At 44.3% G+C, this 26,221-nt stretch overlaps 1 protein-coding gene across 3 annotated transcripts in view; it reads left to right on the top strand.

The window, feature by feature from the left end:
• The window catches only part of LOC132772999 (sodium-dependent lysophosphatidylcholine symporter 1-like), a 32,860-nt gene extending 6,639 nt beyond the window's left edge, over window positions 1-26,221 (top strand). Inside the window, exons 3-14 of one of the 3 annotated variants that reach the window (XM_060771865.2) lie at window positions 67-191; window positions 2,898-3,030; window positions 4,312-4,390; window positions 6,449-6,603; window positions 8,451-8,541; window positions 10,087-10,208; window positions 11,633-11,716; window positions 19,096-19,179; window positions 19,481-19,593; window positions 21,932-22,075; window positions 22,537-22,705; window positions 22,958-26,221. In XM_060771865.2, coding sequence (XP_060627848.2) covers window positions 67-191; window positions 2,898-3,030; window positions 4,312-4,390; window positions 6,449-6,603; window positions 8,451-8,541; window positions 10,087-10,208; window positions 11,633-11,716; window positions 19,096-19,179; window positions 19,481-19,593; window positions 21,932-22,075; window positions 22,537-22,705; window positions 22,958-23,188 — 1,530 coding nt within the window. In that variant the 3' untranslated portion in view covers window positions 23,189-26,221. Of the gene's footprint in view, window positions 1-66; window positions 192-2,897; window positions 3,031-4,311; window positions 4,391-6,448; window positions 6,604-8,450; window positions 8,542-10,086; window positions 10,209-11,632; window positions 11,717-19,095; window positions 19,180-19,480; window positions 19,594-21,931; window positions 22,076-22,536; window positions 22,706-22,953 lie in introns of all 3 variants that reach the window. The other 2 variants (XM_067468270.1, XM_067468269.1) reach the window with 2 other exon arrangements.

Raw genomic sequence — 26,221 nt, 5'->3', positions numbered from 1 at the left:
GGAGCTCCTGGTACAGCTGTTCCAGAACAGCAACCCAATTCTGCCTCTTCCTTTGCCCAAATCCAGCTTGAGCCATTCCATGCGTCGCTCATCCTTTTCCTCGGGAGAGCCTGGGACGCCGTGGCGGATCCTGTGGTCGGGGCACTGGTCAGCAGGAGCCCCTGGCGGAGATGGGGAAAACTGACCCCCTGGTGAGTGCGGTCCAAAGGGATCACTCGGAGGGAACTGTGATGGTGGCATTTTGGAATCCTGGAAGGGGAGTGCATACTTTCCAAGTTAGTCTTCCGCCATCCCATGATCGCATTGCACTGGAAGAGGGCATTGCTAGGCCCTCCAGTTCCACTCCATAATTAACCTCCGGCAGAAGAATATATAGTAAAATATTCTGGAGGATCTAGAAAATGCCTAGAGAAGATATATTGGGTCAGAAGCAGATACATCAGAGTTTTCCAAACTTTTCATCTGGACGACATGCTTTTTAGACAGGTGTCATTTCGCAACATGGTAATTCGGTTTTACAAATCTATATAAATAAAAATGTAATGTTCTTTTGTGGTATTCACAGAACTCAAAAACCACTGGATGAATTGACACCAAATTTGGACATAAGACACCTAACAACCCAATGTATGTCCTTCACTCATAAAATTTGCTTTTGTCATTTGGGAGTTGTAGTTGCTGGGATTTATAGTTCACTTACCATCAAAGAACATTCTGAATGCCACCAACGATGGAATTGAACCAAACTTGGCACACAGTTCTCCCATGACCAACAGAAAATACTGAAAGGGTTTGGTGGGCAGTGTCCTTTGGTTTTGGAGTTGTAGTTTGCCTACATCCAGAGATCACTGTGGAATCAAACAATGATGGATCTGGACCAAACTCTACACAAATACTCAATATGTCCAAATGTGAGCACCAGTGGAGTTTGGGGGAAATAAAATCTTGACATTTGGGAGTTGTAGTTGCTGGGATTTATAGTTCACCTACAATCACAAAGCATTCTGAACCCCACCAACGATAGAATTGAACCTCACCTATGATAGAATTGGGACAAACCTCCCATGTGGGCCACAGCAATGTGTGGCAGGGGACAGTTAGTCTATATAAATAAAAATGCAATGTTCGTTTGTGGGATTAATACAACTCAAAACCACTGGACAAATTGACACCAAATTTGGACACAATACAACTATCAGGCCAATGAGTGACCATCACTCATTAAAACACCGAAAAACACAGTGGAAGAGACTTTAAAAGCCAAAAAATAATAATACATTATGACGCATGCAGAAACCACATATATACACATATACACAAATATATACACACACAAAACACATATACATGAACTGGGCCACAGTAATGCGTGGCAGGGATGGCTAGTCTATATAAATAAAAATGTAATGTTCATTTGTGGGATTAACATAACTCAAAAACCACTGGACGAATTGCCACCAAATTTGGACAGCGTACACCTAACAACCCAATGTATGTCCTCCACTCAATTTTTTTTTATTTTGTCACTTGGGAGTTGTAGGTGCTGGGATTTATAGTTCACCTACAATCAAAGAGAATTCTGAACTTCACCAATTGAACCAAATGTGGCACACAGAACTCTCATAACCAACAGAAAAGGGTTTGGTGGGCATTGATTTTGAGTTTGGGAGTTGTAGTTCACCTACATCCAGAGATCACTGTGGACTGAAACAACGATGAGTCTGGACCAAACTTGACACGAATATTCCGTATGCCCAAATATGAACACAGATGGAGTTTGGGGGAAATAGACCTTGACATTTGGGAATTGTAGTTACTGGGATTTATAGTTCACCAACAACCAAAGATCATTCTGAACCCCACCAATGACAGAATTGGGGAAGACTTCCCACACAGAATCCCCATGACCAACAGAAAATACTTAAGGCCATCCAGTCCAATTCTCTTCACCAGGGCAAGAAAACGTAATCAAAGCCCTCCTGACAAAGACCCACCCAGCCATAGATATAATTAGATATATATGATTCACACACACAGAGATATAGTTTCATAGATTTGAAAGGGACCCCTAAAGAAGGACAATTATCTGTTGCATGTTCCAGGGTGGGCAAACGAGACACTCTCCACATCAACACTGACATAGAAACAGCAAGAAATACTGTTTACCCACAAGGATGAAGGCATTATATATATTAGAAACCAACACTTTCTCATTACTTTATTTTCCAGATCATCAGACTGGGCCACAGCAATGCATGGCAGGGGATGGCTAGTTCCTTATAAGAATATCCAACAATACATACATATATATATATACACACACTAGATGGCCCATGTGGTCTCATCAACTCTATTATTCTATGACTAGCTTTCCCCTGCCATGCGTTGCTGTGGCCCAGACTGTGTATATGTGTTTTGTTTGTGCATAAGTGTGTGTATCTATTTGTGTATATGTGTGTTTGCATATATACTGTATATGTGGTTTTCCGCATGCATTGTAATGTAATATTCCTAAATAGGTTCAGCACCATGGATAACTCTTGTAGAGCTCTCCAAAATCTGGGAATTGATTCATTGCCCTGCTGCTATGAGAGCTGGCAGTTGCTTGGACCTTCTTGGCTAGGAATGATGGGAGATGTTGTCCAGTATCCCAGAAAGGGTGCATATTGAGAAATTCATTTTGGTGGAAACAACAAACCTTGGTTGAGGGTGCATCCAAACCAGGCATGGGCCAACTTGGGCCCTCCAGGTGTTTTGGACTTCAACTCCCACAATTCCTAACAGCCAGTAGGCTGTTAGGAATGGTGGGAGTTGAAGTCCAAAACACCTGGAGGGCCCAAGTTGGCCCATGCCTGGCTTAAGCTGTGAACTCTCACAAACAAATATTCTTGTTCCAGGACTATTTCGGCCATGCCGTTTGGGGTCTTCTTCTACATCATGCTCTGGTTCATCCCTTCCAATTCCTTCTCGGCGTCGCTGAGGTTCTTTTGGCACCTGACCATGTACTGCTTCTTCCAGACATCGATGAGTGTAAGGACTTGAATATTGTTCTACCATTCCTTCATTTATTCATTCTTGCATTCCTCCTGGATTTTCTGTGTTACCTTACCTGTCTCAAAGTCCAAAGTGAGGTCAAGGCAGTGTTTCTCAACCTTCCTAATGTGGTGACCCCTTAAAACAGTTGCTCGTGTTGTGGTGACCCCCAACCTTAACAATATTTTCATTGCTACTTCACAACTGTAATTTTGCTCCTGTTATGAATCATCTTGTAAATATCTGATATGCAGGATGTATTTTCATTCATTCGGCACAAATACTCGATACACCCAAATTTGAATACTGGTGGGGTTGAGGGAAGGATCGATTTTGTCATTTGGGAGTTGTAGTTGCTGGGATTTATAGTTCACCTACAATATCAAAGAGCATTCTGAACTCTGCCAATGATGGAATTGAACCCAACTTGGGACACAGAGCTCCCATGACCAACAGAAAATACTAGAAGGGTTTGCTGGGCATTGACCTTGATTTTGGGAGTTGTAGTTCACCTACATCCAGAGAGCACTGTGGACTCAAACAATGATGTATCTGCACCAAACTTGGCATGGATATTCAACATGCCCAAATGTGAACACTGGTGAAGTTTTGGGAAAATAGACCTTGACATTTGGGAGTTATAGTTGCTGAGATTTATTATTCACCTACAATCAAAGAGCATTCTGAATCCCACCAGTGATAGAATTGGACCAAACTTCCCACTTAGAACCCCTATGACAAACAGAAAATACTGTGTTTTCTGATGGTCTTTGGCGACCCCTCTGACTCCCCCTTGTGACCCCCCCCCCAGAGTCTCAACCCCCGTGTTGATAAACGCTGTGTTACAGTATAGATAAAATATTTTTTTCTATTTAATACACTGTTGGCAGTGTGCATGCTTAACTTTACTATATAGTGTCACACTGTGATTTGTATCTACTTGTAATACCAGGGGGTGTCCAAAGTTTGTGCTAACAGGGTCTTCACTGACTAGATCTGTCCCAGATTGCTTTAAACCAGACAGACATACACCTGTACCTCTTTATCTTTAGCAGACTATTCTCTTCTCTTTGTGCACTTTGTTTTCAGCCCAGTGCCTTGTTTGGCAGTGTAGCAGCATTGTGCAACAGTATGATGTTTGGGCAGCATCACAGGCAAGCATCGTTGAACATCTCAAAGGCATCAAGCAAGAATTAGGTGCCAGAATGGGTTGGATGCCTCTCTTTGGGTAACACCTGTCTGATGGGTCTCTTTCTTCCTCTGCTCTCCTCTCCTTAGTGTTATCATGTTCCTTATTCCTCGTTGACCATGTTCCTGGGGGGCAGTCAGGCAGACCGGGACTCTGCTACATCCTATCGTAAGTCGCTTTGCATGGTTGTTATGCTGTGGTGAAGCCCATGCGCTACAAGGTGGTTCAATATTTGGCACCTCTGATCAAAGTATGGGGAAGAATGATGCTCAAGGGTGAAATTTCTATTTGGAATGAGACTGGAGGGAGCAATTCCAGCCCTGGAAAAAGAAATTGGGAGTATTTCCGCATGTGCTGAAAGGGAAGACACTGCTTTTGAACATTCACGTTTAAGCTCAGCTACAATGCAAGAGGTATGCATGCAAAGGTATTGCTCCATGCAGCATTATTTTTGGTCTGCAAATCAGAACTCCTGTTCTGTGCAACAGCTTTCCATGCAAAAGCTTATTTTCTTGCAAAGCACAGCTTTTGCTCCATGCAACAGTTTTCTGGGCTGCAAAAACAAAACAAAACAAACTCTTGTCCCATGCAAAACCATATCTGTTTAGAAAATCAGTCTCTTGTTAGAATAACAGAGCTCTGATTGTGTCATGCAGAAGGCATTTGGGTGAAAATTCACTGTGATTCCCTCCTTCAACATCTCTCATGTTGAATCACGTTCCGGGAATAAATTTCTGTCCACACCTAGGATCCGAGAGTTGGAAGAGACCCAAAGGGCAATTCAGGTTTCTGGAGGGGACAGTATTCTGGTGTCTTATAGCATTTAAAGAAACATGGGTGTTTGACAAAAGATCTTCAAGGCTTTCCAGGGCAACCTCCTCCTGATATGCAAGAACACACAATCTAAGCCTTCCCAACAGATGGCCATCTGGCTTTCTGGAGGGGACACGATTCTGGTGTCTTATAGCATTAAAGAAACATGGGTGTTTGAAAAAGATCTTCAAAGCTTTCCAGGGCAACCTCCTCCTGATATGCAAGAACACACATACTAAGCCCTCCCAATAGACGGCCATCTGGCTTTCTGGAGGGGACAGGATTCTGGTGTTTTATAGCATTAAAGAAACATGGGTGTTTGAAAAAGACCTTCAGGGCCCTCCAGGACAGCCTCCTCCCGATATGCAAGATCACACAATCCAAGCCCTCCTAACAGAGGGACATCTAGGCTCTGTCTAAAAACCTTCAGAGAAGGAGACTCCACCAGGCTTTCTCTTCTCCAGACTAAACATACCTAGCTCCCAAAGCCACTCCTCAGAGGCATTCAATGCTTCCATAGTTTCTAAAAAAAGGTAAAGGTTTCCCCTTGACATTAAGTCCAGTCGTATCTGACCCTGGGGGTTGGTGCTCATCTCCATTTCTAAGTCGAAGAGCCGGCGTTGTCCATAGACACCTCCAAGGTCAAGTGGCCAACATTACTGCATGGAAGTCATAGGGAGGAGGGAGCAAGCTTGTTTTCTGCTTCCTTGGAGACTAGGACGCGGAACAATGGCTTCAAACTACAAGAGAGGAGATTCCATCTGAACATGAGGACTGTAAGAAGAGCCGTTCAGCAGTGGAACTCTCTGCCCCGGAGTGTTGTGGAGGCTCCTTCTTTGGAAGCTTTTAAACAGAGGCTGGACGGCCATCTGTCAGGGGTGATTTGAATGCAATATTCCTGCTTCTTGGCAGAAAGGGGTTGGACTGGATGGCCCATGAGGTCTCTTCCAACTCTTTGATTCTATGATTCTATGAGAGCTGTTACCTTTCCGCCGAAGCAGTACCTATTGATCTATTCACATTTGCATGTTTTCGAACTGCTAGGTTGGCAGAAGTTGGGGCTAACAGCAGGAGCTCACCACGCTCCCTGGATTTGAACTGCTGACCTTTCGGTCAGCAAGTTCAGCAGCTCAGAGGTTTAACCCACTGCAGTACCAGGGACTCCTCCATACTTTCTAGCAGATTAGTATTTCTCTTGAAGTGTAGTACTTGGAAATGGATGCAGGATTTGTAGAATCCTAAAATCCTAGAAATGGAATAGACTCCAAGGGCTACTTCCCAAAATGATTCCTGGTTCCCTGACCTTTGATCATTTTATTCTTCCATTTAGCTGTCCCATATCCTTCTTGAATGATGGTGCCTGGAACTGGATGCAGGATTCCTCTCCCCTTTGTTTGTTTTTGGTCCTGGCAGGGATGGCTGTCGAAGTGCTGAGCACGCTTGTGGGGTCGAGCATCCAGGGCCAAATTGTGGGTGGCCACCATGCCATCATGCGGAAAGGCTGCAGTGTGGACAACGGCACCCTTGGAAGCAACACCACGCTGCTCCTGGAAAACCTAGAGAATACAGTAAGAGCTGTCTGTTATTTTACCACTTGACTCCCAGAATCCCCTTTTCAGTGTGCGTACTGATAGCAGTGATGCTCACTGGAGGGAAGGATAGTAGAGACAAAGTTGAAGTACTTTGGCCACATCATGAGGAGACAGCAAAGCCTCGAGAAGGGAATGATGCTGGGGAAAGTGGAAGGCAAAAGGAAGAGGGGCCGACCAAGGGCAAGATGGATGGATGGCATCCTTGAAGTTACTGGTCTGACCTTGAAGGAGCTGGGGGTGGTGACGGCCGACAGGGAGCTCTGGCGTGGGCTGGTCCATGAGGTCACGAAGAGTCGGAGACGACTGAACGAATGAACAACAACAACAACAACTGATAGCAATGGGGTGGAATTGAGGCACAATGAGAGCATTTCTTCCCTCCAATAAGACTCCCACCCTACATGAAATGCTCTTTCAGTCTCCAAATTCCTAATGTTTTGGCAGTCTTAATATAATAACAAATTATGCCACATTACAGCTTGAGCACCTCTTATGTGTCATTCTGAAACGTTCCCAAATAGTTAAGATGTGTGGCTGAGCTACTCACTCCGCTGCTTTCTGATGTTTCCATGTTCACAAGCTTTGTGTCATGCAAAAATCATCAAAATTGTAATAATCTATATAAATACAAATGTAATGTTCGTTTGTGGGATCAACAGAACTCAAAAACCACTGGACGAATTGACACCAAATTTGGACACAAGACACGTAACAACCCAATGTATGTCTTTCACTAAAAAAAAAGATTTTGTCATTTGGGAGTTGTAGTTGCTGGGATTTATAGTTCACCCACAATCAAAGAGCATTCTGAACCATACCAAAGATGGAATTGGACCAAACTTGGCACACAGTTCTTGGGCATATTGAGTATTCATGTAGAGTTTGGTCCAGATCCATCATTGCTTGAGTCCACAGCGATCTCAAGATGAAGGTGAACTATAACTCCCAAACCAAAGGACACTGCCCACCAAACCCTTCCAGTATTTTCTGTTGGTCATGGGAGAACTGTGTGCCAAGTTTGGTTTAATTCCATCGTTGGTAGGGTTCAGAATGCTCTTTGAGTGTAGGTGAACTATAAATCCCAACAACTACAACTCCCAAATGACAAAATCATAATTTTTTGAGTGATGGTCACTCCTTGTGTAGTGAGATGTTTTGTTGCCAAATTTGGTGTGATTTCGTTCATTGGTTCTTTGGTTTTTAAGGAACTCATTATGCACAGAGCATTTTTATATATATAGATATGTGCAAATACAAGTATTCCAGATTCCAAAGCAAATCTGAAATCCAAAACGTTTCTGGCCCCAAGGATTTTCGATAAAGGATTAATTACATATGTAAAATCAATCATACAATTGGGTTGTTGTAGGCTTTTGGGGCTTTATGGCCATGTTCTAGAAGCATTCCCTCCTGATGTTTCGCCTGCATCTATGGCAAGCATCCTCAGAGGTTATACAGAGATTGATAGGGTTGGGAACCCTATCAATCATACAGTTGATAGGGTTCCCACAGGTCACTTAGTCCAGCCCCAGGAAATGTGGGAATCCATGGCTAAAATGTCCCTGAGGGCTGGCTGTGTATTTAAAGTGAAGAGAGCAAAGAGTGTGAAATTTCCCCTTCTTCTTTCATGTTGCAAATCCTAAATGGTTTCACTTGGTGAAACAAGCTCAAAAGCCAAGGAGTGCTGGGTTCAAATCCCTCTCTCCCCAAGCTTTAGGTCAGAGCCTGACATCTGTAACCAAACAGAAAGGAGAATGAGGTTCTCCCCTTCTCACCTGCTTGGAAACAAACCCTTTCTGCTTCATTTTGCACCCATTTTCCAGCGCAGGGCCTACCTGGTGGCCTCCTTTGTGCTCAGCTCCATGTATTGCTTCTCCTGCTTCGTCCTCGTCTTAGGAGTGAAAGAACATCCAGGTAAACCTATTATCCATTCATTCCTCTGCTTTTCATTTTATTAAGCCTTTGTGTTATTATTCTAGCACATGTCTGGGCCAACTTGGGCCCTCCAGGTGTTTTGGACTCCAACTCCCACAATTCCTAACAGCCTACCGGCTGTTAGGAATTGTGGGAGTTGAAGTCCAAAACACCTGGAGGGCCCAAGTTGGCCCAGGCCTGTTCTAACATCTAGGGAACAGATCACAACATGTACAGGGATTTTATCCCAAAAGATACACACTTGGAAAGCTCTCCATCATCCACAGATGTGGTTCCACTCTAGCAACACAGTGATGATGGTGATAACAACAACAACAACAACAACAACAATAATGGAGCCCCCAGTGGTGCAGTGGGTTAAACAGCTGAGCTGCTAAACTTGTTGACTGAAAGGTCGCAGGGAGCGGAGTGAGCTGCCGCTGTCAGCCCCAGCTTGTGCCAACCTAGCAGTTCGAAAACGTGCAAATGTGAGTAAATCAATAGGTACCGCCCCTGCAGGAAGGTGATGGTGCTCCATGCAGTCATGCTGGCCACATGACCTTGGAGGTGTTTACGGACAACGCCGGCTCTTCGGCATAGAAATGGAGATGAGCACTAGAGTCTCAGAGTCAGACACGACTGGACTTAATGTCAGGGAAAAAGCTTTACCTAACAACAACAACAACAACACTTTATTTATATTCCACCCTTCTCACCCTGAACTGGACTTGGGGTGGATCACAGTACACATACACGGCAAACATTCAATGCCGCTTGGTATAGACAATACACAGACAGACAGAACAAAAGGAGGTAGTTTGTTTTGACTCAGTGTCCAGCTGTTTTTGGTGCCATGGAAGGTTGGGCTCGAGTCCAGGGCGTGCTGTTGCTCTATCCTCTATGACGAAGAGCCGTCAGGACTTCCTCCTTCCTTTTAGTCACCCAGCATTTTCTGATCTTCTTTCTTTATGGCATCGTGAAACACCTCCCCCACTTTTAGCGGTACCTAATTTCTCTAATCACAGCTAAAGCTGTTTTCACATTGCTTAGGTAAACAATGAGCTAGGCTGACAGTTGGCAGCTCATGCCAACTCGGGGCTTCGAACTTGCAACCTTTTGATTGATAGATCTTATAATTGCTGATGATTTACCAGCTGTTCTCATGGTATCTGCCATGAGCATTTGGTGCTGCCTATGCCAGTACAGTAGTGGCTCCGCTCCAGATTTTAGTCTGAACTTTAAAGAAGTTGCCCAAGGTGCTGGACTTGTTTTGGGGATAGGGTTGTACACTTTGGATAGGAACTTCAAAGTCTACCTTCCACCACTGGTTCCAGTTCACAGTGGCTAAGAAATGTTGATTGTTATCCTCCCAAAAAGTAGTAGTTTCATGCCTTAGCTTGAAAATAACTACAAATGGTAGTTATTTCAAGCTACAAATAACCCTATTTCAAAAAATTGTGTAAACATTTTGGAAGGAAATGTAGAGATTGGAAGTTCGTGCAGATCCACTTCGCCCATCCTGATTTTCCTTCTCTTCTTCTCCAGATCCGTCCAGCTCTTTGGAGAAGACCAGGCTCTCTTTCTTTGGCAATCTGCGCATGCTCCTGGGCCACAGACCTTACAACCGCCTCCTCTGTGGGTTCTTGCTGGCTTCGCTAGCTATTCAGGTGACTGCATCTTCCGTGGGTGGGAGATTTATTTATTTATCATGTCAGGAGCAACCAGACAACCTCTGAGGATGCTTGCCATAGATGCAGGCGAAATGTCAGGAGAAAATGCCAATAGGACATGGCCATATAGCCCGAAAAAACCCACAAGAACCTAACCAGACATTTGTATTACATTTTTAACAAAACAAACAAACAGACAGACAAAACACAAAGTTTGCAAGCTTGGTAGTTGATTAAATGTCCTTTGACCAGTATCTGGCCACTTGGAGTGCCTCTGGTGTTGCCCCAAGGAGGTCCTCCCTTGTGCATGTGGCAGGGCTCAGGTTGCATTGCAGCAGGTGGTCAGTGGTTTGCTCTTCTCCACACTCGCATGTCGAGGATTCCACTTTGTAGCCCCATTTCTTAAGGTTGGCTCTATATCTCGTGGTGCCAGAGCGCAGTCTGTTCAGCGCCTTCCAAGTCGCCCAGTCTTCTGTGTGCTCAGGGGGGAGTCTCTCATTTGGTCTCAGGCATTGATTGAGGTTCTGGGTTTGAGCCTGCCACTTTTGGACTCTCGCTTGCTGGGGTGTTCCAGCGAGTGTCTCTGTAGATCTTAGAAAACTATTTCTTGTTTTAAGTAATTGACGTGCTGGCTGATACCCAAACAATGGATGAGCTGGAGATGTCTCTGCCTTGGTCCGTTCACTATTGGCTGCTACTTCCCGGCGTATGTCAGGTGGTGCAATACCAGATAGACAGTGTAGTTTCTCCAGTAGTGTAGGGTGCAGACACCCCGTGATAATGCGCCATGTCTCATTAAAAGCCACATCCGCTGTTTTAGCGTGGTGAGATGTGTTCCACTCTGGGCATGCATACTCAGTGGCAGAGTAGCATAGCACAAGGGCAGATGTCTTCACTGTGTCTGGTTGTGATCCCCAGGTTGTGCCAGTCAGCTTTCGTATGATATTGTTTCTAGCGCCCACTTTTGCTTGATATTCAGGGTGGGAGATGGAAGCCCAGCACAACAGGGCCCTAGAGTAGAAAGGGACCCCCAAGGATCATCCAGTCCAACCACATTCTTCCAGGCAGGAAGACATAATCAAAGCACTCCTGGCAGATTTTTAAAACTATTAAATAAACACTATGATTCCATGGCAACACCCTAGGATTTGCAGTTCAGGGATGAAGGGAACTTAGGGTCCTTCCACACAGCAGTATAAACCAGAATATCAAGGCAGATAATCCACAATATCTGCTTTGAACTGAGTTATCTGAGTCCACACTGCCATGTTATCCAGTTCAGTGTGGATTTAATAAAGCTGTGTGGAAGGGGCCTTAGAGGTTTCATTGCTGGCTAGCATCTTTGCATGTCTTTGGTATTCTTGGGCATTTACTGCTCTTTGCAAGGCATAGGCTGATCTTCTTTCCTTTGCCCATGGCAGCTGATCCAGGGAATCTTTGCCCTCTTCTGCACTCATGCGTCTGGATTGGCTGCGCGGTTCCAGCACCTTGTGCTTATCATGCTGGTAAGTGCCACCTCCTTTTGCTCACCATGAACCCTATTAATGTAGTGCACCATGGGTGTTGTAGTGGGAAGCAACTAAACCTGTGCAATGTGATCAGTGCAAAAGGGCAAGGCACGTGGTCGTCTATACCAACAGGTTCTGCATCCAACGACAAGGTGCATCTTCACTGTGGAATTAATGCAGTTTGACTCCACTTTAACTGCCATGGCTCAATGCTGTGGAGTTCTGGGAGATGTCATTTGGTGAGGCACCAGCACTTTGTAGCAGAGAAGGTGAAAGACCTTGCAAAATGACAACTCTCAGGATTTCGTAGCATTGAGCCATGCCAGTTTCAACCCCTTCTCCACTGCCATATAAAATCCAGATTATCTGCTTTGGATTGGATTATATGGCAGTGTAGAAGGGACCTGAAGAAATCTTGTTGTTGATAAGCTCATCATAGGATCACTATATGTCAGAAATGACTTGAAGGCACACAACAACAACAACAATAGCAGCACCAGCACCACCAACAACAGCAGCAACAAGGGAGTAGAATAGCTGAGGCTCTTGTGTTCCTTCCACAGCTTGGGAGCCACCACTAAGGATACATCTACACTGTAGAATTAATGCAGTTTGACACCACTTTAATCACCATGGCTGTATGCTATAGAATTCCAAAAATTGTAGTTTTACAAGGTTATAGGCTTCTGTGCCAAAGAGCATTGGTTCCTCACCAAATTACAACTCCTAGGACTCATGTGGCATTGAACTGCATTGATTCTATAGTGTAGATGCACCCAAAACAAGACTTGTACCAATAGCAAAACTGTGAGAGGCCCATAATCTCAAAATCTCCTTATCTGGGCAGGCTTTAATTAAGAGAGGCAATCTTTCAGGTAATCTGGACATAAACTGAAAAAGTGCACAGGATCCAAACCTTGAACCAGTGCTTGGCTGCTGTGTCAGAGTGGATGAGAGCTAACAAATTGAAGTTGAATCCAGACAAGACAGAGGTCCTACTGGTCAGTCGAAAGGCCGAACAGGGTATAGGGTTACAGTCTGTGTTGGATGGGGTTACACTCCCCCTGAAGACACAGGTTCACAGCTTGGGAGTGATCCTGGACTCATCGCTGAGCCTGGAACCCCAGGTCTCGGCGGTGGCTGGGAGAGCTTTTGCACAATTAAAACTTGTGCGCCAGCTGTGCCCGTACCTTGGGAAGTCGGATCTGGCCACAGTGGTCCACGCTCTTATCACATCCCAAATAGATTACTGCAATGCGCTCTATGTGGGATTGCCTTTGAAGACTGTTCGGAAACTGCAATTAGTCGAACAAGCGGCAGCTAGATTACTCACTGGAGTGTCATTCAGGGAGCATACAACCCCCCTGTTGTGTCAGCTCCACTGCTTGCCGATCCAATTCCGAGCACAATTCAGTGCTGTTTTTGACCTATAAAACCCTATACGGCTCCGGTCCAGCGTACCTGTCTGAATGTATCTCCTTCTACATCCCACCTCAGAGTTTAAGATCCTCTGGGGAGGCCCTGCTCTCGGCCCTGCCATTGTCTCAAACCCGTTTGGTGGGGACAAGGGACAGGGCCTTCTTGGTAGTAGCCCCCCGCCTGTGGAATACACTTCCCGGGGAAATTAGATCATCGTCATCCCTCCTCACCTTCAGAAAGAAGGTAAAATCGTGGTTGTGGGACCAGGCCTTCAGGCAATCAGGTTAAAGGACAATGGATAATATTTGGATAAGTGAAGCGGAGTAATCATTAGTATATGGCTAGATAAATAGCCACCAGACTGGCATCTGTACACTGTATACTGTATTGTCGAAGGCTTTCATGGTTGGAATCACTGGGTTGTTGTAGGTTTTTTCGGGCTATATGGCCATGTTCTAAAGGCATTCTCTCCTGACGTTTCGCCTGCATCTATGGCAAGCATCCTCACTACCTCTGAGGATGCTTGCCATAGATGCAGGCGAAATGTCAAGAGAGAATGCTTCTAGAACATAGCCATATAGCCTGAAAAAACCTACAACAACCCCATAAGTATACTGTTTAATTTTTATTTTAATGTTCATGGTTTTAATTGTTATTTTTGCTATTGTATTTTATGAAGCGGCATTGAATTGTTGCCAGTTGTAAGCCGCCCTGAGTCCCCCCAGGGATTGAGAAGGGCGGGGTAAAAATGTCTGAAATAAATAAATAAATAACCTGAGGTGTGTTTACACTGTAGAATTACTGCAGTTTGACACCACTTTAACTACAACTCCTAAGTTTCAATAGCAACGAACTAGAGTAGTTACTGTAGAGCAAAGCCGTGTTAATCTTGCAGTGTCGATTTACCCCATAACTCCTGGAAGGCTTCCAGATGTTTGCTTTTCCATCGGGTTGTCCTGCACATAGCCAGAGCTTGGGAACTACAACTCCCATATGCAGCCTGGACAGAACATTACAGAGGTGGATTCCACATATATATTTTTTCTCGTGAGAACAAGAACTGGGGGGGAAAGTATAGAATTACTCTTAAAATAGGGAAGAGGGAAGTTTATTTAGCCTTTTCCTCCCCTTTTAATATCACCAGAATTGTGCAACACTCCAAGCCTGAAATCATTGCACAAGTTTTATATGCAACTGCATCAAAATAGAAGGAAAAAAAACAGGAGGCTCTTGTTTCAAAATGAATGCAAAGCCAAATGCAACAAACAAAGCCTTCTTTCTCTCTCATTCTATTAAAAGATAGGTCAGAAGCCAAAGCAAGAGACAGATGTTTGTATAATTTCAATTGCAGAGTGATTTAAAAAACGGTGATTGTAACAAAATGAACGTAATATATCATTTTATAGATTGTTGATATTGTGTAGCAGGCTAATTTACTTGTGTCATAATCCTGGGATTCCTCCTAAAGCAGTGAAACAACAACAAAAACATCAATAATAACAATTATTATTATTTGAGACACAACAAGATGAGTCCACAGCAAACAAGATCACTCTGCTGGCTGTTGTATTGGATCACACGTCGGACACTTCCCAAGTGTCTAGGACTGTGTGATATATTGGCGAATAATGCATGCAGATCCCAGTAGGGTGGCCTTCTGCAGCTGGCAGATGGTAATTTTGTCAGCGCCGATTGTGTTTAAGTGCAGGCCAAGATCTTTAGGCACTGCACCTAGTGTGCCGATCACCACTGGGACCACCTTGACTGGTTTGTGCCAGAGTCTTTGCAGTTCGATCTTTACATCCTCATATCGTGTCAGCTTTTCCAGTTGTTTCTCTTCAATCCTGCTGTCACCTGGGATGGCAACATCGACAGTCCATACTTTGTTTTTTAACACGATTGTGAGGTCAGGAGTATTGTGCTCTAGAACTCTGTCTGTCTGAATTCGGAAGTCCCAAAGGACTTTGAGGTGTTCATTTTCTGTAACTTTTTCCGGCTTGTGATCCCACCAGTTCTTTGTCGCAGGCAGGGGCGGCTCGTCCATTACGCAAAGTAAGCGGTCGCAGAACACTTTTTTTTGCCAGGGGCGCGGAGGCACCTCTGTAAATGCCCCTCGACTGCCACTTGAGGAGCGCCCCCTCAGCTCACAACATCCCTAGCAGTCCGGGGGGGAGCCTTGGCTTTCTTGCCTAACTGCTGGGCGATCCTCTTCCCAAAGGGACCGGGCCCTTGAGCCCCGCCTAGCCCCTCTTGTTCCTGCTCCACCTGGCCACTGGGTGCGTGAGCAGAGCTGGCGCTCAATCATTCTCCGCGTTCAATCCCTTCTCCATGACCGGCTCCCTTTCCCGATCCCCTGGCACTCCACCCGCCTCCTCTCCTCTCCTCAATCCGCAGGTGGGCCAAGGGGCAGAGCCGCCGCGCCTGGCCTGCTTCAGGTCCGGAGGCGTGTCTGAAGACCCCAGCGTGCGCACCAAAAGTCGCCTCTTTTCCTGACTTTCTCTTCAGCCACTGGGACAAAGAGAGAGAGAGAGAGAGAGAGGGAGTCCCTCTGGCTGGAGGTATCTCCCACCTCCGCTCCCTCCTTTGTGTTTGCGCCTACCTTCAGGAAAGGTGGGCATCTCCACCTCTGTCTCTCTCTCTCTCTCGGTCCCAATGGCTGAGGAGAAAGTCAGGAGAAGAGGTGCCTTTTGGTGCACATACCGGGGTCTTCAGGCACGCCTCCGGACCCAAAGTGGGCCAGGCAAAGGAGCAAGTGCGGCAAGTGTAGTTACTGGGATGTATAGTTCACCTACAATCAAAGAGCATTCTCAACTCCACCAATGATGAAATTGAACCAAATATGGCACACAGAACTCCCATGACTAACAGAAAATACATATCAATGATTGGTTGGGGGGGGGGGGGCGTTAAAATACTGTTTGCTTACCGTTGAAAATTACCTAGGGCCGCCTCTGGTTGCAGGCAGGAGGTATTTGTGACACAGGTTCCAATGAATCATCTGAGCAATGGTGTTGTGCCTCTGCTTGTAGTCTGTCTGTGTGATCTTCTTGCAGCAGCTGAAGATATGATTTATTGTTATATCTGCTTCCTTGCAAAGTCTACATTTGGGATCTGTCATCAACTTTTCAATTCTGGTTATTATTATTTTGTTCCACACCAAATCTTGAGGAATAATAATAATAATAATAATAATAATAATAATAATTTTATTTGTTACTCAGTTTTTTCCAAAACGAGGCGAGAAACAACATTCAGGCTATTGTTGAAGGCTTTCATGGCTGGAATCACTAGGTTCTTATGGGTTTTTTCGGGCTATATGGCCATGTTCTAGAGGCATTTTCTCCTGACGTTTCGCCTGCATCTATGGCAAGCATCCTCAGAGGTAGTGAGGTCTGTTGGAATTAGGAAAATTGGTTTATATATCTGTGGAATGACTGGGGTGGGGCAAAGAGCTCTTCTCTGCTCTTTCACACCTAGCTCCAGCACAGAAGAGCTCTTTGCCCCACCCCAGTCATTCCACAGATATATAAACCCATTTTCCTAATTCCAACAGACCTCACTACCTCTGAGGATGCTTGCCATAAATGCAGGTGAAACGTCAGGAGAAAATGCCTCTAGAACATGGCCATATAGCCCGAAAAAACCCACAAGAACCTAACATTCAGGCTATTGTGAAAGCTTCATGCTGACACACCAAGGCGCTTTAGCCCAGAATTCTGTATATCTCCCAAAACGACAAATCCCAGGACTTGATGGAGTCACAACAGTGAAAGGGGAATCAAGGTGCCACAAATGTAACATCATAAAGCATTGATACTAGCCTGTGGACCCAACCTCTAGAATCCTGGGATTTATAGTTTGTCAAAGTACTTAGAAATTGTCTGATCAGAGTCCTAGCTCCTCCTCCTCATTTGTTCATATCCTGCTTGTCATTCGTGATCAAGTCCCAAAGCTTACCCTTATGAACCTTAGCAGAAAATTAAACGACATTTATTTATTTATTTATTTAGACATTTTATATACCGGTCTTCTCGACCTCTGAGAAGGGACTCAGGCCGGTTCACAACATGTGTTCATATATGTTCATATACAGTAATATAAAAACAGCACAGTGCATCATCATTATACATTAAAATATAAAATGCAATAATATACATCATCACATTACACAAGCCAAGTCGTCAAATACAGTCACAATTCATCGCCATCCTTCCATGTGGACAAGAGTTATTGACTCAATCATCGAATGCCATATTCCAAAGCCAGGTTTTCATTAGCTTTCTAAAGGTCAGGAGGGAAGGAGCAGATCTAATCTCTGGTGGGAGGGAATTCCAAAGCCGAGGGGCCACCACCGGGAGGGCCCTGTCCCCCGTTCCCACCAGATGCGATTGCGAGGGTGGTGGGACCGAGAGCAGGGCCCCTCTGGAAGATCTTAGTAACCTTGATAGTTCATAGGGGAGAATCCGTTCGGACAGGTAAACTGGGCCGGAGTCGTTTAGGGCTTTAGTCATTTTAGACATCTCCCAGGATTCTGGAGAAGGTAGCCATTCATGTTAAAGGAGCACCAAAGCCCCTTTAATATGGTGGAGGCTCCTTTTCTGGAGGCTCTTAAGCAGAGGCTGGATGGCCTCAAGAGTCCCTTAAAAGACTCAGAGAGGTGAGAAGGTCAGTATATAAAACTTTAAAATAAATAAATAATAAATTAAAAATCTATTTTGACTGTTTCACTGTCGGGGGGTGTTTTGAATGCGATTTTCCTGTTTCTTGGCAGAATGGGGTTGGACTGAATGGCCCACGAGGTCTCTTCCAACTTAATGATTCTATGATTCTAAAGCACTATAATTGTGCAATGTGGACACACACAGTAAAATGTTTTTAGAGTGCTGTGCATGATCTTTTAAAAGCAGTTTTGGGGTTCACGGCTCCGGCCCAGCGTACCTGTCTGAACATATCTCCTTCTATGTCCCACCTCGGAATTTAAGATCTGCTGGGGAGGCCGTGCTCCCGGCCCCAACTTTATCACAAGCGAGACTCGTGGGGACGAGGGACAGGGCCTTCTCGATGGTGGCCCCTCGCCTGTGGAATGCACTCCCCGGGGAAATTAGGTCATCAGCATCCCTCCTTGCTTTCAGAAGGAAGCTAAAAACCTGGATGTGGGACCAGGCCTTCGGGTAAGCTGGCAGATGGACAAAGACAACCAATGATGACGAGAGTAGGAAAGGACATGTTAGATGGATTACGGATCATGAATTGGCGAACATTGACCACAAGATGACTTTATTGCTGCCAGTATACTGTTTGATTGTTTTAATTAGTTATATTGTTGATATAATATGATAAATTTGTGTATTGTATTTCGTATTGTATTTAGTGAATTGTTAGGCATCGAATTGTGCCTTTTTGTAAGCCGCCCTGAGTCCCCCCCTAGGGGGTTGAGAAGGGCGGGGTAGAAGCACCCCAAATAAATAAATAAATAAATAAATAAATTTTGTTAATCAACCTTGCAGGTGGGACACCTGAGGGAATGATGGGAACTGTAGTCCAATACCAGAGGATACCAAACTACTTTTATATATTTTTTCTCTTCTTAGTGTGTCTGCACCGTAGAATTAGTGCAGTTTTGTAACACTTTAGCTTTTATGGCTCAATGTTATGGAATCCTAGCAGTTGTACTTTGGTGAGGCACCAGCACTCTGGCAGAGGAAGTCAAAGAGTGTGTAAAATGACAACTCCCACAATTTTATAGCATTGAGCAATGACAGCTATGGTGATGTCAGATTACATTAAGTTTACAGTGCCGATGTACTCTTAGTTTTCTCTCTCTCTAAGAAAAGTGGTTTGCAAATTGAACAGCAAGCAAAAAATATATCCAAGTCAAGTCAACCACATAAGTGAGACTTATGGTAATGAATTGCTCTGAGATTTGGATACTGAGTTTGTTATTCTGATCCTTCCAGGTGGTCACCTGCCTCTCCGTCCGCTTTTGGCAGTGCTTTTTGGAAAAGTTTGGGAAGAAGACAGCTGTCTTTGTCGGTCTGTCGGTGAGCATCCCTCAAAAAGGGAACATTTGGGATGAAATACTTGTTTTAGGGTACATATACACTGCAGAACGAATGTAGTTTGATATTGATACTACTTTCATTGCCATGACTCAATGCTACCAAAGCCTGGGAGCTGTAGTTTCAAGGGGTCTTTTCCTTTTCTGTCAAAGAGTGCTGGTGCAAACTACGAAGCCCAGGATTGCGTTGAGCCATGGCACTGAAAGTGGTGTCAAACTGCATTCACCCCACAGTGTAGGTGCACCCCTAGCCAGCACTTTCTCGCCTCTCTTGTCTGCTGCAGCCGATCATCCCGTCCCTTGTTGTTATCTCAGCCGGGAGCTACAGTTTCCTGCTCTACGTCTTCCTGGTCGCCATGGCAGGAAGCAGTCTGGCCGTTCTGTACTTGTTGCCATGGTGAGTGGAAGGGAAGTCCCGAACAATTGTAGGTTTATGCGGGGTAGGCGAAGGATATGCACCCATATTTCCTGCAAGGTCTCACACACACACCGCAATCATGAATAGAGCCATTTGAGTGGGTGAAATGCTTGTACAGGTTGAGCATCCCTTATCCAAAATGGTTGAGACCAGAAGTATTTGGGATTTCAGATTCCACTCCCCCCAACACACACCAATTTTGGAACGTTTGTGTTTATGTAATGTAAACACGAAATTCGGTGATGTTTCATAACCACACATTGTCTGAATGTAATTTTATAAACAATTAGTATATACATCCACCATTGCTCAGGTATGCATTCTCTCTCTGACTCTTTCTTTCCTTTATTCTCTCATCCATCTTCTCCTTCTCTCTTTCCTTTCTTTCTTTCCTTGCTTCCATCCTTCTTTCTTCCCTTGCTTTCCCTCATACACCTTCCCCCCTCTTCTTTCTTTCCTTTCTCTTCCTTCTTCTTTTTCTTTCTTCCTCCATTCTTTCTTCCATGTCTTTCTGGTCCCTTTCTTGTCTTTCTTTCTTCCCCTCCAATCATACCTACTCCCCTTTCAATTCCCCTCATTTCTTCTTCTTTCTTCCTCTCTGCCTCTTTCCTTTCCTTCCCCTTCCCCTTCCCCTTCGTCTTGTCTTCCTTCCTTCCTTCCTTCCTTCCTTCCTTCCTTCCTTCCTTCCTTCCTTCCTTCCTTCCTTCCTTCTTTCTCTCTCCTTCCTTCCTTCCTTCCTCTCCCTCCCTTCCATATATGAGGGTTTCCTGAAATGTAAGGTTACAAGATTGTTTTTAAAAAATACAAAAAATGACTATATTTTAATAAAACTTACATGGATTGTAGCATAGGTATAACATTATTTTTCCACATAATCGCCATTCCGTTCAATACATTTTGTCATCCGTGGGATGAGGTTTTGATGCCTGAGCCATAGAAGTTTCCCTCCACCTTTTTCAGCCAGTTTCGGTTTTTGTCTCATCATGATCAGAAAAGTGTTTTCCACCCAGATGTTCCTTCAATTTAGTGAACAGATGATAGTCACTAGGTGCAAGATCGGGGCTGTGAGAGGGGTGGCTTAAAACATGCCAACCACACAAAATCAACAACTCTTATGTTGCATGAGCGGTGTGCGGATGCGCATTATCATGCCGTCAGTATTCCATGACGTTTGTTTTGGATGGTTCTGCAAAGTTTCTTCATGGTCTGACAATATATTCTGTACCCATTTTGTCACATACTGTCTTGACATTATATCCTCTCCATAAACTGAAACAATTTCACTATTAATTGCAGCAGCATTCAGGCCCTTAGGTAGCGTATTACTGCGCGAACTTTGCACTTGGAGGGAAACAGAATGAGGATGCTCATCTTTAACCTTCACCACAATGCTAGTGGATGAGCTACTGACAACTGGCACTGCTCGTTCGCTTCTGCTGGCTTCCTGCTACACAGCAGTGATACCAACTTCCCCCCCAAAAATTCCCCGTGAGAGCTACGTGTCTTGTAACCTTGCTTTCCAGATAACCTCATATATATCCCCTAAGAACAGTTGATCTGCTTCACTCCCATTCTTTCCCAGTCACATAACAGAGGGCCACTTCACCTAGACTCAGCCTATCCATTTCATTCCCTCTGCTCTGGGCTCAAAAGAGGTGGTGTGGGTTTTTTTTTGTTTGTTTTTAGTGCAAACTCCACAATTATTTTAAGTCAGATCATGATGGGAATGTGTGCCAAGTTTGGTCCAGATCCATCAAGTCATGGAGGAACCTTTGTGGTACCAACTAACAAACATACCTTGAATTTTATAGATATTTGTCATAATTTGGTGCATGACACAAAGTTTGTGAACACTGAAGGCAAAGGAGTCATTATCTCAGTCACTCGCTGGGACAGAGGGGGGGGGTGAATTATTGTTGTTGTTACATGGCACCGTATCCTGTCTGATCTTGTATGCTAAGCAGGGTCATACCTGGTCGGTATTTGGATGGGAGACTTTCAATGAATCCCAGATGCTGTAGACTGTATTTCCAGGAAAGGAACTAGCCAAGCTAGTTCTTTGGGGATTTCTTGCCTAAGAAAACTCTTATGAAATTAATGAGGTTGACATAAACTGGTGACTTGAAGGCAAAGAAGGTCTGGCCTTTCCTCCAAACATTGCAAGCTAGAACTTCCAGGCCATAGAATAGGTCTCACTCCCAGACAACTCTTCTATGACATTCACAGCTGTTCTGATTTGGCAAAGATAGTCCCAATAAATTATTTGTCCCTCCTTTAGTTTGTTGTATGTGTAAAATTGTGGGTCTCTTTCCTCCAGGTCCATGCTTCCAGATGCGGTGGATGATTTCAAGCTGAGGAACCCAGCCTGCCTCGACCCTGAACCTCTTTTTTATTCATTTTACGTTTTCATCAACAAGTTCGCAGGCGGACTTTCTCTTGGGATTTCCACCATGAGCTTACAGCAAGTTTCTCTCTCTTTTTTCTCCCTCTTTGTAGACAAATGTTATTCCCTGCCTCCTGAAAAATCCTATATGGGTGTCCTACAACTGTGTTGAGTTTCACTTCCCAGAATTTTGGGATTAGCAGTTTCCTAAACTTCGTATTCTTCAGCCATATTGGACTACACCAGGCAGGGGCAAACTTGAGCCCTCCAGGTGATTTGGACTTCAACTCCCACAATTCCTAACAGGCTACTGGCTGTTAGGAATTGTGGGCATTGAAGTCCAAAACACCAGAAGGGACAAATTTGGCTATACTTGGTGTGGATGCACCCTTAGTAGACCACAAGCTGAAAAGGAGTCAAGAGTGCCATTGCAATGAAAACAGTGTCAAACTACATTAATTCCACAGTGTAGATGCACCCACTCCATTGCACTAAACTTATTCTATCTGGTCTCAAACCTGACTCCTTTTGGACTTTAGCTTTGCAGGTTACAGAGCCGCTGACTGCATTCCCAGCCCTGGAGTTGTGCTCACGCTGCGGATACTCATGGGTCCTGTCCCCATTGCTCTGTTGCTCCTGGCCATGGCTGTGTTCTCTTCCTACCCCATCAATGAAGAGAGGAGGAAAGAGATGAAAAGGGAAAAGGAGGTATGTGGATGCCAAGGAGAAATGCGTACATGGAGCAGCATGAGTTAGGATGCGGCTACACTGTGGAATGAATGCAGTTTGTCACCACTTTGAGCTGCCGTGGGTCCAGAATAAGGAACAGGCAGATCGTGTTGAGCTGTGGCAGTTAAAATGGTGTCAAACTGCATTAATTCTGCAGTGTAGATGCACCCAGGGATGCTGATCCTTTCCGATTTCATACTCACAATTTCTCTTTCTCTTTTTTGAAGCAAGCATCAACTTGGAATGAACACACTGAATCAAAAGCAATCTAATCTCCAAAGAGAAGAAAGATGCCCTTGCTTCTGGCTGGGAAGGAGAAATCTGGACCATTATGACTCTGTCTTGATGGGCATTTTAGCACTACATGAGGCAATAACTCACTTTCAGTATAAAAAAAAACCCTCTCTTAACTTGGAAGGAGATACCAAAGATCTGGATTCTACAATTCTCACTGTATTTTGACTCTCATATGGGGTCAAGCTTCTCCTCGCTGTGCTACGGATATAAGAAGCTGCTGTGTTCAAGGAGGGCTTTTATCACACCAGTTTGTTGTTCCACATCAATTGCGTTGTATCAACAAATGGACTACTACAAGCTCTTGCCTTTTGCTATTCTGAACAGAGGATGGGATGCTTTCCTTTTCAATGAGAGAAGGTACAGTACTGACACTGACTTGTGGCTCAATCAAACTATCAAAACTTTATTACAGTCCAAAGACCCAATTTGCTCAGCGGTAAAAGGTGCACAAATGCAAAGATTCATAAACTAATAAATAGACCCAAGTTTTTTGGGTTGATTTTTTACTATGATTTGTAGACTTATACACAAGTATATAGGGTAGTTGCTGGGAAATACAGAGGAAGGGTATAGTTGCATCCATGGGCTACTGGTGGTCTTCCCATAGGCAACTGGTTGGCAAGTGTGTACATAAATGTTGGATTATAGTCCTTTGTTCTGATTCAACACAATTCTTCTAACGGAGAGCATCAGGCTAGGGAAGGGTGGCTGAATATATAGGATGTTTTGTCTTGGGAGAAAGAAAATTATGATCCATAGACTGATAGTAGTGCCTGAGTCTTTAGCTTTTGGTCTCATAGAATCATAGAATCAAAGAGTTGGAAGAGACCTCATGGGCCATCCAGTCCAACCCCCTGCCAAGAAGCAGGAATATTGCATTCAAATCACCCTGACAGATGGCCATCCAGCCTCTGTCTAAAAGCTTCCAAAGAAGGAGCCTCCACCACACTCCGGGGCAAAGAGTTCCACTGCTGAATGGCTCTCACAGTCAGGAAGTTCTTCCTCATGTTCAGATGAAATCTTCTCTCTTGTAGTTTGAAGCCATTGTTTTGCATCCTAGTCTCCAGGGAAGCAGAGAACAAGCTTGCTCCCTCCTCCTACCTGTGGCTTCCTCTCACATATTTATACATGGCTATCATATCTCCTCTCAGCCTTCTCTTCTTCAGGCTAAAAATGCCCAGCTCCTTAAGCCGCTCCTCATAGGGTTTGTTCTCCAGTCCCTTGATCATTTTAGTCGCCCTCCTCTGGACACATTCCAGCTTGTCAATATCTCTCTTCAATTGTGGTGCCCAGAATTGGACACAATATTCCAGGTGTGGTCTAACCAGAGCGGAATAGAGGGGTAGCATTACTTCCCTAGATCTAGACACTAGGCTCCTATTGATGCAGGCCAAAATCCCATTGGCTTTTTTTGCCGCTACATCACATTGTTGGATCATGTTTAACTTCTTGTCCACGAGGACTCCAACATCTTTTTCACACGTACTGCTCTCGAGCCAGGCATTGTCTCCTATTCTTTATCTTTGCATTTTGTTTTTCCTGCCAAAGTGGAGTATCTTGCATTTGTCCCTGTTGAACTTCATTTTGTTAGTTTTGGCCCATCTCTCTAATCTGTCAAGATCGTTTTGAATCCTGCTCCTGTCCTCTGGGGTCTTGGCTCTCCCTTCCAATTTGGTGTCGTCTGCAAACTTGATGATCCTGCCTTCTAACCCTTCATCTAAGTCATTAATAAAGATATTGAACTGGACCGGGCCCAGGACGGAATCCTGCGGCACTCCACTTGTCACTTCTTTCCAGGATGAAGAGGAAGCATTGGGGAGAATCACCCTCTGGGTTCGTCCATTTAATCAATTCCAGATCCACCTCGCCATAGTTTTGCCTCGCCCACATTGGACATTGGAGAAAGAAAGAAAGAAAGAAAGAAAGAAAGAAAGAAAGAAGGAAGGAAGGAAGGAAGGAAGGAAGGAAGGAAGGAAGGAAAGAAACCTAGTGGGCACAATCCCTGGCATGCTGAGCAGTAAAGTCCCTGGCACATTGACTGGGGAAATTCCAGTTCCCCACATCTGATACTTTATGAAGCATTGCTTTAGGCTTGCTTTGAAAGCCTAAAGCAAACTTTTCTCTCTCTGCAGAATATTATCTCTGTCTCTAAACCTTGTGAACCCACAATGTTCTTCCTTCTTTCATCTACTCTTATTTCCTGAGTGTTTTATGCAACACTATGTAACACGATTTTTGTTCCTGGGTTGTAAATGTCATTTCCTAATTAGTTCTATCATAAAAAATGTGGAAAATGTTTATTAAACTGCAAAAACTTTGTCTTTGCGGGAGGGACATCCTGCAGCACATTTTGCTATCGTTTTTCAATTAACGTCTCATAGAGTCTTAACCAATTCGACCTAGTTTGTAGCAGTCACAAAAAATGACATTTCTGGAGTATAACAACTACTTTCAAAGTAAGGACCACACAATTAAACAGGAAACAAACCAGGAACAGAAAATGTTTCAAATTTCGTTACATAGTGTAATGTAGTATCTATCTATAGTCACCAACTACAAACATTTGTTTCGATACAAGAAAATATTGGGTCCACACCTAAAGTGATAAATTGTTTCATTTTTGAAACTCCATAGTTTTGAAATCGAACTTTAGGTGGTACAGTTGAATACGTTGACCATGGGAAGCATCCAACTGACTCCTAAATTTGTTTTTGGTGTAAGGTAAAGATAAAGGTTTCCCCTTGACATCAAGTCTAGTCATTTCCAACTCTGGGGGGTGGTGCTCATCTCAATTTGTAAACTGAAGAACCAGCGTTGTCCATAGATGCCTTCTAGGTCATGTGGCCAGCATGACTGCATGGAGCATAATTACCTTCCAACTGAAGCAGTACTGATTGATCTACTCACATTGGCATGTTTTTGAACTGCTATGTTGGCAGGAGCTGGGTTAACAGCGGGAGCTCACCCCACTCCCTGGATTCGAACCGCTGACCTTTCAGTCAGCAAGTTCAGCAGCTCAGCAGTTTAACCCACTGTGCTGTCGGGGGGCCCTTTTAGTGTAAACATGAGCTAAAAAGCCAGATTCACATTGATAGGTAGAACTGATAGCTATAGGTCTATCAGTCCTACCCAAAATTCACTCGGTGGCACAGATTCATATTTTATACATTGAATTTCAATAAAACATTCAAACTATGA

Source organism: Anolis sagrei, chromosome 4 (assembly GCF_037176765.1).
Source record: "Anolis sagrei isolate rAnoSag1 chromosome 4, rAnoSag1.mat, whole genome shotgun sequence".
Lineage (NCBI taxonomy): Eukaryota > Metazoa > Chordata > Lepidosauria > Squamata > Dactyloidae > Anolis > Anolis sagrei.
The sequence above is the reverse complement of the archived record's forward strand: the minus strand, read 5'-3'. Positions and strand labels throughout refer to the sequence as shown.